We start from the raw sequence: 12,099 nt of genomic DNA on the forward strand, positions 1-12,099 counted from the left end.
CATAGTTTTTGTTGCTTTACTTACTCTCCATAGTGAGCATTTATTTAACAGGATTGGCATTTGCCCATACAAATGAGTTTTTCTTATGCTTCCATCAAAATAAATATATTTAGCTTGTAAAGTAGAGATGGCTATAATCTGTTTCCAATATTGGTATTGGGCCAAACAATTGGCAATTGGCATTTGGAATGTTTTAGGGTTGTTAATATTACTTCCTTTCAGCCAGTTTCTAGATCAGTGGCATGGTGACCGATGCTGCATATACCACAGGGATTATCTTAGGCTCTCAATGTGAACACAGTTTTTATTCTGATGCTGACACGTAATGTTTAAATGTGTGGATAGGACGTATAGGAGAAGGTTGCTTGTCAGGTTGATTAACAAAGGATGGCGTCCCATGCTTTAAAAAGAGACTCATTTTCATGTTATAAAAAAAGTTCCAAAAGTGTGACTGCTAAGAGAATCTAGTACATGATTGACGTCATACTGAGGGCTATAGGCGGCTGAGCAAAAATACCCCTTTATAGAAACTACAAACCATTTTGCATGCTCCTGGGGGTCATCTTTAACACAATTGTTTTGTGGTTGCAATGTGCACCTTAAGGATGGAAGAGGTATTAACTCTGTTCCAACTGATCCTAAAGAGAAAATTCAGCACATCGACAGCTTACAGTGGGTGGGGGGAACCAATGTTGACTCACCATTTAAGAAAAAAAGAGAATAATTTCCACTTGTGCATACATCAGCCTGGTGGCAGCGATTGGGTGAGGATTCCAGATGTTTTCCCTCATCTGGGACAGGAGGTATGTTCTTTGAGGCAGGTATACAAGATCATTCAACAGGGTAAAAGGAGAAAAAGTGTTAAGTAGTTGAGCCTGTTGCCAGCTGTGTGCCAGTGCATCCATGCCCAAGGCTCCCTCCTCCACTGTGAGGGAAAACCACTGGAAAACAGGTCTATCGACACCATTGAGTAACATACCATCATCTGTTGCACCACTGCTATCCGGTTGATAACCTGGTGTTTGAGTCTTGCCCTGGAGACTGAGGATAATGGAGCCCTGTATTTGTGGTATTGCCCCAAAATACGCACTACTCAGCTCCTGCAGATTTCTATGGTCTCGGGCACATTCAGGGCTCCACGAGAGGGAGGTGTTTGCGGTAATCATCTGCACATAGGAACAAACCTGACATGGTCTAATAGATATTAATTAATAATATTAATAGCAATAATAGTTTAGATTTTCTAATATGCACTCTGGAATTATCTTCACAGACATGAAGCGGGAGTCCTGCATCATGCCTATGAAATGGATCAAATAGCAAATAAAAGATTGTACAGCTTTTCTACCTGTTCAGAGAAAGCCCCAGAGAGCTGACAGGGCACTGTAGAGCACAAATGTCCACCAGTGCACATTCCTGAGAAGAAGAGCAAATGAGCCAGTCGCCTAAGTAGGACATTATTTCTATGCCTGATGCCCTCCAGGGGACAGAGCCTAACTGCACCTGGGCCTAAATGCACCTGATTCTGAACTGAAATATTTAGCTCTGGAAGGTGAACTACAGCTAATGTCCATCTGTGGGGGACATGGGTCTTCATGCCATTAGAACTAAAGGGGCACAAGTCCCCTTCACATTTCAAAATTAATTATTTGTTATTTGGACCCTCCATATTTAACATAAAATATCATTTAGCCCTGTTGAATGACCCTGTTATTAAAAAGTTTTAGAGGAAATTATATAAAAAAAATACAATTTGTACAATAGTTTATTCATACTCACATTTTAATTCACTAATTTTTTTTACACCATCATTTTAGAGGGTGCAGGGTGATTTGTTTAGTGTCCTGTCAGTCAAAAGCAGGGCTAATAGTAGGCGTGGCTAAACACACAAGGAGCTACACATCATACTTTAGCCCTACGGTGTGTTTTAAATACAGTTAAAAGTTTGCTTAGCTAAGCTTTATTCAGGGTTTATACTTTCATAAAGAACCTGAAAAAAGGTCCAGGTGCCCATAGGACTGTGAGTAAAGAGAGAAAGTAAGTGACAGAGAGAAAGACAGACAGAGAGAGAGAGAGAGAGAGAGAGAGAGAGAGAAATGGGGAGAGTGAGTTATGTGTTTACTAATTAGTTTTATTTACTGATATTTTCAGAGTGGATCTAAAAGGAGGTTATTTTTCTTCAGTACACATTTAACTGCTTTTGCATGACTATTACCTGACAGGTGATGTATATATTAAAGGTAAAGGTATGTTAAATAGGTCTTTATTGCCATGATACTCACAAATGTAATATTGTAGTGTCTATTATCTGACTATTTCGAAGTCAGCGTCACATAGACTTAATATATAGAATAAATACATGAGCCATTTCATCGAATGGGTGCCATTTCTGTCCCCAGGAAATTACATGCATAAATGTGCACACAAAATAACAGTGTCTTGTACATTGACCTAATTGTAATAGTAAAATATGTAATTAAAACATGAATAAAAACTACTTAGAACACTGAAAAATAGCATTTGTTACCTGTCCCCACTCTCTAACTATAAACTTTACCATAAAATATAATTATTAAAAACCTTCAGAGATGTAATTTTTTTTCGCATACTTATGTGAATCCAAGTCCCATCTATGGTTTAAAAATACCTTCTTCATAAGATATCTATAATATTACGTTAAAATACATATTTTAGTTGTGTCCCTGGGTTTTCACTCAGTCCTGTTACCGTAAAAAAACATTACCCCAGCTGAAACATTCTACAAGTCACATCTAAAACAGGAAGTTACATATATACAACTTCCATTGTTTAGCAACCATGCTAGCTAACATAGTAGGGCTAACTAAAGTATGATGTGTAACTGCTTGTGTGTTGAAATGAGGTTAAAATTAGCTTAGCTATATTTAATTGTGTAAATACACAGACAGTATGTCTCCAGCCATAATGAGCATCCCAACTGAGCACCTGTGGGGCATCGTCAAGTGTATTTCTATTATTTTTTAGTTAATTTTGTTAGTTTGTCTATTAAAGCTGAAGTCTGAGGTGATTGGGATATGCATGTTTACTGTCCAAATATTTACAAAGCGGGCTGAATAGTCAATGCCTACTAGAGTGTAGAGTAAACATTTTTTACATTTCTTAGTGTCCCCTTAATGTGACTCCAACATGTTCTACTATATCTTACTGCATTTACAAACATCTAAAGCTTAGCTGTGCTAATTTCTACTACTGTGAAAGGAAATAATGGTCAAAAAAGTTCCATATGCTGAAATAATATTTATTGACAATAAATAACATTAAGGCAATATACACATTCATTACATATTTAAACAGTGCTAGCGGTATTGCAAAATATTTCATTTGGTCATATACATTCTATGTCCTATTGCTTATTTTACATTCATTAAACAATTGCATGCATACAACAAAAGCAGCAATAGTCAAAGCTCTTAAGCACCATTTAAGATATCAATTTAAGATATCAGTTTAAGATATCAGTTTAAGATATCAGGTGAAGATGTCATTGCAGTGTGTTTCTTGTTCAGCTGAAATCTCATCATGCAGTTTTCTAAGCACTTATATCACATTCTGTTTTATATTTTATTTGTATTTCATTTGTTTTTTCAGTTCAGTCTTTAGTCAGTCAAGTCTTTAAATCTCTTATATAGATACTCCATTCTCAGCTACTTTTGGCAGTTCTTTTTCCTTTTTTTGCTCTGCATCTTTGGTGATGTCAGTGATGGCGGCTTTCTGTTCTTTGTCTTGTTCTTTCTTTGATGGTATTTTTGGAACAGACTCTGTGCTTTGATCAGGTTTTGTGGAATCATCTTGTGGTAAGGCATCTTTTTCAGGACTCTTTGTGCTGTCCACTTTTGGAATCTCATCCTTTAAAAGAGTTTGTTCAGGTTGAATGTCTTTTGAAGTTCTGTCTGTTTCGTGACCATTAAGCTTAGTTGCATCGTCTTTTGTGTCATCCGAGGTCTCAAGTTCACTCTTTTTGGTTTCTTTTTTTTCTGTTTTGTCTTCAGATTTTGTTTTCTTTTCTGCAGGTTCATCTTTCTGTATGGCGTCTAGTGGTTTTTCAGAAGACTTGACTGCCTGAGTTTCACTAGTGGGCATGTCCATTTCCACAGATTTTACAGCAATGGTTTCCGCATCTTTTTCGGGTGTTTTTGTTGCAGCAGAGTCTTTCTCCGGTGTTTTTGAAGCAGTTAAATCCTGAGACTGGGATTCAAGCTTTGTCTCTCTTGTCTCCTTTGCAGTTGATGGTTCAGTAGTAGGCATGTCCACTTCCTTGGGTTTCACTTCACTGGTTTCCACATCTTTTTCAGGTGTTTTTGTATCAGCGGAATCCTGAGGCTCAGGTTCCTCTTTCGTCTCTTCTGTTTTCTTTTCAGATGATGGTAGTGTTTCCTTAGGGAACATGTCTAGCTCCACAGATTTTACCTCACTGGTTTCCATATCTTTCTCTGGAGGTTTTGCAGCAGCAGAATCCTCAGGCTCGGCTGAAAGTTTAGCCTCTTTTATCTCTTTTTGAGATTCAGCTGCAAGTTGGGTCTCTTTGGTCTCTTTTTCAGGTGCTGGCTGTGGTTTAGCAATGGTCATATCCACATCAACAGATTTTGCATCACTGGCAGCAGAATCGTCAGGCTTAGTTTCAAGTTTTGGCTCTACTGTCTCCTTTTTGGGTGATGGTTGTGGTTCAGTAGTTTTCACATCTTCCTCTGGTGTTTTTGCAGCAGCAACATCTTCAGTCTTGGCTTCAAGCTTTGTCTCATCTGTCTCTTTTTCAGGTGATGGCTGTGGTCCAACAGTTTCTACTTCTTTCTCTGGTGTTTTGGCAGCAGCAGAATCTTCAGGCTCAGCTTCAAGTTTTGGCTCTACTGTCTCCTTTTTGGGTGATGGTTGTAGTTCAGTAGTTATCACATCTTTCTCTGGTGTTTTGGAAGCAGCAACATCTTCAGCTTTAAGCTTTGTTTCTTCTGCCTCCTTTTCAGGAGCAGGTTGTTGTTCAGTTGTGGGCATGGCCACAGATTTTACCTCAGTGGGTTCAGTGTCTTTCTCTGGTATTTTGGCAGCAGGCTCGGCTTCAAGCGTTGTCTCTTCTGTCTCCTTTTTAGGTGATGACTGTGGTTCAGTAGTGGACATATGTACCTCCACAGATTTCACCTCACTGGTTTCCACATCTTCCTCAGGTGTTTTTACAGCAGTAGAATCCTCAGGCTCAGCTTCAAGCTTTGTCTCTTCTGTCTCCTTTTCAGGCAATGGCTGTGGTTCAGTAGTTTTCACATCTTTCTCTGGTGTTTTAGCAGCAGCAACATCCCCAGACTCGGCTTCAAGCTTTGTCTCTTCTGTCGTAGTGTCAGGTGATGGTTGGGGTTCAGCAGCAGGCATGTCCATTTCCACAGCTTTCACCTCAATGGTTTCCACATCTTTCTCAGGTGTTTTGGCAGCAGCAACATCTTCAGCCTTGGCTTCAAGCTTTGTCTCTTTAGTCTCCTTTTTAGGTAATGGTTTTGGTTCACTAGTGGGCATGTCCACTTCCACAGATTTCACCTCAATGGTTTTCACATCTTTATCTGGTGTTTTTGCAGCAGCAGAGTCCTCAGACTCGGCTTCAAGCTTTGTCTCTTCTGTCTTCTTTTCAGGTGATGGCTGAGGATCAGTAGTGGGCATGTCCATTTCTACAGATTTTACTTTCTTGATTTCCACATCTTTCTCAGGTGTTTTTACAGTAGCAGAGTCCTCAGGCTCAGCTGCAAGTCTTGTCTCTTCTGTCTCCTTTTTAGGTGATGGGTGTGGTTCAGCAGCAGGCATGTCCATTTCCACAGATTTTACCTCAATTGTTTCCACATCTTTCTCTGGTGTTTTGGCAGCAGCAACATCTTCAGCCTTGGCTTCAAGCTTTGTCAATTCAGGTGATGGCTGTGGTTCAGTAGTTTCCGCATCTTCCTCTGGTGTTTTGGCAGCAGCAACATCCTCAGATTTGGCTTCAAGCTTTTCAGGTGATGGCTGGGGTTTAGCAGTGGGCATGGCCATTTCAACAGATTTAACCTCACTGGTTTCCACGTCTTTCTCTGGTGTTTTTGCAGCAACAACTTCTTCAGGCTTGGCTTTAAGCTTTGTCTCTTCTGTCTCCTTTTCAGGCGATGGTTGTGGTTCAGTAGTTTTCACATCTTTCTCTGGTGTTTTTGCAGCAGCAACATCTTCGATCTTGGCTTCAAGCTTTGTCTTTTCTGTTTCTTTTGCAGGTGATGGCTGTGGTTCAGTAGTTTCCACAGCTTTCTCTGGTGTTTTTGCAGCGACATCTTTAGGCTCGGCTTCATGTTTTGTCTCGTCTGTCTCCTTTTCAGGTGATGGCTGTGGTTCAGTAGTTTCTGCATCTTCCTCTGGTGTTTTGGCAGCAGCAACATCTTCAGACCTGGCTTCAAGCTTTTCAGGTGATGGCTGGGGTTTAGCAGTAGGCACGGCCATTTCAACAGATTTAACCTCACTGGTTTCCACGTCTTTCTCTGGTGTTTTTGCAGCAGACACATCTTCAGGCTTGGCTTCAAGCTTTGCCTCTTCTGTTTTCTTTTCAGGTGATGGCTGGGGTGCAGCAGTGGGCAAGTCAATTTTCATAGATTTCACAACAATGGTTTCCACATCTTTTTCTGGTGTTTTTGCAGCAACAACTTCTTCAGGCTTGGCTTTAAGCTTTGTCTCTTCTGTCTCCTTTTCAGGTGATGGTTGTGGTTCAGTAGTTTTCACATCTTTCTCTGATGTTTTTGCAGCAGCAACATCTTCGATCTTGGCTTCAAGCTTTGTCTTTTCTGTTTCTTTTTCAGGTGATGGCTGTGGTTCAGTAGTTTCCACAGCTTTCTCTGGTGTTTGTGCAGCGACATCTTCAGGTTTGGCTTCATGTTTTGTCTCGTCTGTCTCCTTTTCAGGTGATGGCTGTGGTTCAGTAGTTTCCATATCTATCTCTGGTGTTTTTGCAGCAGCAATATCTTCAGTCTTGGCTTCAAGCTTTGTCTCTTCTGTCTCCTGTTCAGGTGATGGCTGTGGTTCAGTAGTGGGCATATCTACCTCCACAGATTTCATCGCACTGGTTTCCACATCTTTCTCAGGTGTTTTTACAGCAGTAGAATCCTCAGGCTCAGCTGCAAGTCTTGTCTCTTCGGTCTCCTTTGGTTGTGGTTCAGTAGTTTTCACATCTTTCTCTGGTGTTTTGGCAGCAGCAACATCTTCAGACTCGGCTTCAAGCTTTGTCTCGTCTGTCATCGTGTCAGGTGATGGTTGAGGTTCAGCAGCAGGCATGTCCATTTCCTCAGATTTAACCTCAATGGTTTCCACATCTTTCTCAGGTGTTTTGGCAGTAGAAACCTCAGGCTCAGCTCTTGTCTCTTCTGTCTCCTTTTTGGGTGATGGCTGTGGTTCAGTACTTTCCACATCTTCCTCTGGTGTTTTTGCAGCAGCAACATCTTCAGTCTTGGCTTCAAGTTTTGTCTTCTTTGTTTCTTTTTCGGGTGACGGCTGTGGTTCCGTAGTTTCCACAGCTTTCTCTGGTGTTTTGGCTACAGCAACATCTTCAGACTCTGCTTCAAGTTTCATCTCTTCTGTCTTCTTTTCAGATGATGGTTCAGGTTCACTAGTGGGCATGTCCACTTTCACAGATTTCACATCAATGGTTTCCACATCTTTCTCTGGTGTTTTTGCAGCAACAACATCTTCAGGCTTGGCTTCAAGCTTTGTCTCTTTTGTCTCCTTTTCAGGTGATGGCTTTGGTTCAGTAGTTTCCACCTCTTTCTCTGGTGTTTTTGCAGCAGCAACATCTTCAGACTTTGCTTCAAGCTTTGTCTTTTCTGTCTTCTTTTCAGGTGATGGCTGTGGTTCAGTAGTTTCCACCTCTTTCTCTGGTGTTTTTGCAGCAGCAACATCTTCAGTCCTTGCTTCAAGCTTTGTCTTTTCTGTCTCCTTTTCATGTGATGGCTGAGGATCAGCAGTGGGCATGTCCACTTCCGAAGATTTTATTTCAATGGTTTTGACATCTTTCTCTGGTGATTTTGCAGCAGCAACATCTTCAGTCTTTGCTTCAAATTTTGTCTCTTCTGTCTCCTTTTCAGGTGATGGTTGAAGATCTGTAGCGGGCATGTCCATTTCCACAGATTTTACCTCACTGGTTTCCACATCTTTCTCAGGTGTTTTTGCAGCAGCAACATCTTTAGTCTCGGCTTCAAGCTTTGTCTCCTCTGTCTCCTTTTCAGGTGATGGCTGTGGTTTAGTAGTGAGCAGGTGTATTTTCAAAGATTTTACCTCACTGTTTTCCATATCTTTCTCAGTTATTTTAGCATCAGTGGAAACTTCAGCCTCAGCTGCCAGTTTTGTCTGTTCTGCTACTTTTATTTCTACACAGAATTCCTCTGTGGCCTCCTCTTTCCCTTCAGGATCTTTAAGTGGGAGTGACTCAGGACGATGATTTTCCTCTAACTCTGATGCTGTTTCCTGTTTTTCCTCTTCAGTAACAAGAGACATTGTTTCATCACTGGCTACATCTGACTCTGGTTTGTCTGGTTTTTGTTCTGTATCAGTCTCCTGAGCTTTGGACTCTGTGTCAGCAAATCTGGAGTCCTCTTCATCCTCAGCTTCCTCTTCAGTAGGTTCTGGGGCAGGGCCTTCTGTTGGTTCTGTGTCCATGTCAGCTTCACGAGGAGCCTCTACAGGTGATTCGTCTTCTTCTGGTTTAGGGCTGCCTCTGTCACCCACTGTGGCTGATTCTTGAGTGTCTTCTGTTTCTGTGTGAACAACACTTGGTTCAACTTTGTCTGCTTCCTCTTCTTCACTGCACACTTTATCTAGTTCATCATCCTCTCCTTCCACACTGCCATGCTCAGAAATTGTATCCGACATCTCAATGTCCTCTCTTGTGGTCTCTGTAATGATCTCCTCTACAAACTTGTACTGAGGCTCAACTTTTCGAGGTGTGACAGAAGGGAGCGTATAGATGGGCGACTGTCTGTATACATAAGGTACTGAAATGTGTGCATCTGAGAGAGTAGAGTATCTGGACTCTTCACCTTCCAACAGTTTTCTGTTGTGGAAAAAGTAAAACATAGTAATTACACACATTAGGATTTCAAGGGTTTATATTATACAAATGAGATAAATAAGTTTAAAGATGATCCTTACCTGTAAGAATAGATTTCAGCATCTAAGGCCATTTTCACATTGAGCAGATCCTGGTAGTCCTGCATATGGCTGCTCATGTCATATCGGGTGTTTTTCAGCTCGTGTTCCAACTCTCTGATGGTGTCCTGTAAAAAAAAAAAATTATTAAAACACTGAGTGAATTCAGTGTTAAAGCCAGAGAACTGTCGACTGCTGGTACATTATCATATCTAAATTCTATCTTGCAAATCTGTTCACTGGCCTTATTTCCATGCCTTTTGAAAGTTACACAGTTCATAATATTAATTAATTTTCAAGCTGAAATAAGCCAGAAAACAATCAACCACATCATATCAAAATGTCCACATGTCTGACTAAGTTTAAGAACATAAACATGCCTGGAATCCGAGCATTAGGATAAAATCTGTGATAAAATTGTATGTACCAATGTGATTTCTGTAGCTTGTACAAGATCAGTAGCGCAGGCCATCCTTCAGTCTACAGTACAGGTGGCTGCTGACTTAACTGATTTAACTTTTTGCTGCAGTTACAGTCAGAAACATTAACAATGACAGAATGAACTACTCACTAAGCACAAGGTCGCTTTATAGTTATAGTTATTTTAGAAATAGGCCTGACAAAACTGCATTAAGATCACTTCTGTGATGAGTTTATATCAGATTTCAGTAAGTGCAGCAATGCAGCGTGTCCATGCATGCTGCAGTGAAGGTGAACCATGCTGAAAGATCCAGCTCAAGCTGGTCTTTGATGTTCAAGGTGGTTGAAAAGCTGATTATCCAGACAAAAACATAGCAGGTTAACTAGCCATTGACCAGCATAGTGTATGCTGCATTTAATTTACCTATGTAGGTTGAAAAGTGCTGGTCTTGGTAGTCTACCAGCTTGGCCATGCTGTTTGTGTTGGTCGACCAGTGTGGTCGAAGTGACAATATACTGTATCCTATGCAACATAATCTAAGATGGTCAATCAGTTTGAGCGGATACAGTTGGCCATGCCTATCAACAAGCATGGTCCTTCTGGTCAACTATCTTCATATTGTTGGTCATGAGGGAAACAGATTAGTAGTGCTGGTCTGGGTGGTCTACCAGCTTGGCCCTGCTGATCGGGATCATTGAATAGCCTGGTCTTAGCGCTGATCGGGATGATTGAACAGCCTGGTTGGCTAGCTCGGTTAATGTTTTTTTTTTTCTTTTCTGGATGACCAACTGGTGTTGAGCTGGATTAGAGGGATTGTCATGCTGGTCAACCAGCTTGACCATGCATGGTCATACTGGATATTTAGCTTGGCCAGGCTGATCATCATGCTTGTAAACCAGCTAAACCACCCATCTTAACTGACAACATACTGTACCCTGTATGCAGCATAATCTGAGCTGGCCATGCTGACCTTGTATTGGTGGATTTCAGCTTTGTGCCTCTGCTCCAGGTCGAAGAGCTGCCTCTCCATGGCTTCTCTGGTTCCCATCGCGGAGTCGAGCTCCACGTTTTTGGACTGCAGCTGCCTCCTGTAGTCGTTGATCTCGGCTTTGGTGGTCATGAGGGTCTCCCTGTTGACCTCGGCGGCTCGGGTCAGCTGGGCCACGTGTGATCGGAAGCGCTGGTCGGCGGGCTGGATGTCACAGAGTGCGGAACGACCTTCGAGCTGGAGCCTGATGTCCCGGAGCGCGGCGGTGATGTCCGCCCGGCCGAAGGCGCTCGTCTCGCGCCTGCTGGTTTGGTTCTCCTGGATCTGAGCGTTGATCTCGGCCACCTCGGCCTCGTGGTTCTTCTTGAGGAAGCTGATCTCGTCTGCCAGCGCTTCGGCTTTATTCTCCATCTCCTGCTTGGCCAGGAACGCCTCATCGATGAACTTCTTGAGCGCGCACACGCTCTCCTCGGCTCCGGTGCGCTCTCGCGCCTCCTGCTCGCACTTGTGCCGGAGTGTGTTGAACTCGTCCTGCAGACTCTCCAGACTCAGCTCCACCTGGTGCTTCTGCACGGTGATGTCGTGCACCTGCGCCCGCAGCTCCGTCATCTCGGGCTCGTACTCTCGGGACAGAGCCTCGGAGGTCTTGGCTCTGAGGCGGAGGTCCTCGATCTCCTGCTCTAGGGCTCGGTTCTGGTTCTCCAGCTGGCGAACTCTGTCGATGAACACGGCGAAGCGGCCGTTCAGGCCCTGCAGGACCTCCTTCTCGTTGGGGGCTCTGAGGGTCTGTTGGTAGGAGAAGTCCGGGTAGAGGTCGGCGGGGACGTTATTAGCTCTGCTCCGCGCCGATGCTAATCCAGGGGTCCCGCCGACACAGCCAGCAGCAGCAGCCCGAGCGGGGCGAGTCTGCGGCGGACAGCGCTGATCCTCTCTCTTCCTTCCCGGAGACTTCAAAGGACGATCCATGGTGAGACTGATGCCCTTTTCCGCTGCTCCTCAGGTTTTTATACCCCGCTTTGGATGCTGGGCTTGCAGATCCTGCCTGTAAAAGCTCCGCATCAGCTGCTCAGCTGCAGCAGCAGCAGCACCTCACACTCAGAGGAGCCTGACGTCACGAGAATCCCCCACCGGTCCCCTCCATCAGCAGCAGCAGCAGCAGCGTGGTCCTCAGTCCAGACCTGGAGACTGTATATTACACCAATACACCGACTTTAACAGAGAAGAGCTCACTCTAAGACCCTCCAAGACCGAGATCACAGAAGCACATCTTTAACTATATGATCTTTTATTGGGAAGAATATCTCACATTGCAGCATCTTTCCCCAAGTTCAGACATTTTTCTGTGAGAAATAAGAGAATTAAAGATGATCAAATCTAATCAGAATGGATTAGCTACATGTATTTTAATTAAACACAAAAACAAAAACAATTGCACAATTCGAAGAAAAATTGTCTGGACAACAGACACATGAAAACAAGATACAAGGCAACAATTATTCTGTAGTTTTGACACACAAACACACTG

General features: G+C 42.9%; 1 protein-coding gene across 1 annotated transcript; it reads right to left on the minus strand.

The window, feature by feature from the left end:
• Window positions 1-3,320: 3,320 nt before the first annotated feature.
• LOC111195938 (titin) lies at window positions 3,321-11,591 on the minus strand. Its single transcript, XM_022684451.2, has 3 exons — window positions 10,557-11,591; window positions 9,169-9,293; window positions 3,321-9,070 (listed from the first exon to the last, which is right to left on the minus strand). The coding sequence occupies exons 1-3, from the start codon at window positions 11,538-11,540 to the stop codon at window positions 3,661-3,663; spliced, it is 6,519 nt and encodes a 2,172-aa protein (XP_022540172.2). The 5' UTR covers window positions 11,541-11,591; the 3' UTR covers window positions 3,321-3,660.
• Window positions 11,592-12,099: the final 508 nt, after the last annotated feature.

The sequence above is a fragment of the Astyanax mexicanus genome, chromosome 7 (genome assembly GCF_023375975.1).
Source record: "Astyanax mexicanus isolate ESR-SI-001 chromosome 7, AstMex3_surface, whole genome shotgun sequence".
NCBI classification, from domain to species: domain Eukaryota; kingdom Metazoa; phylum Chordata; class Actinopteri; order Characiformes; family Acestrorhamphidae; genus Astyanax; species Astyanax mexicanus.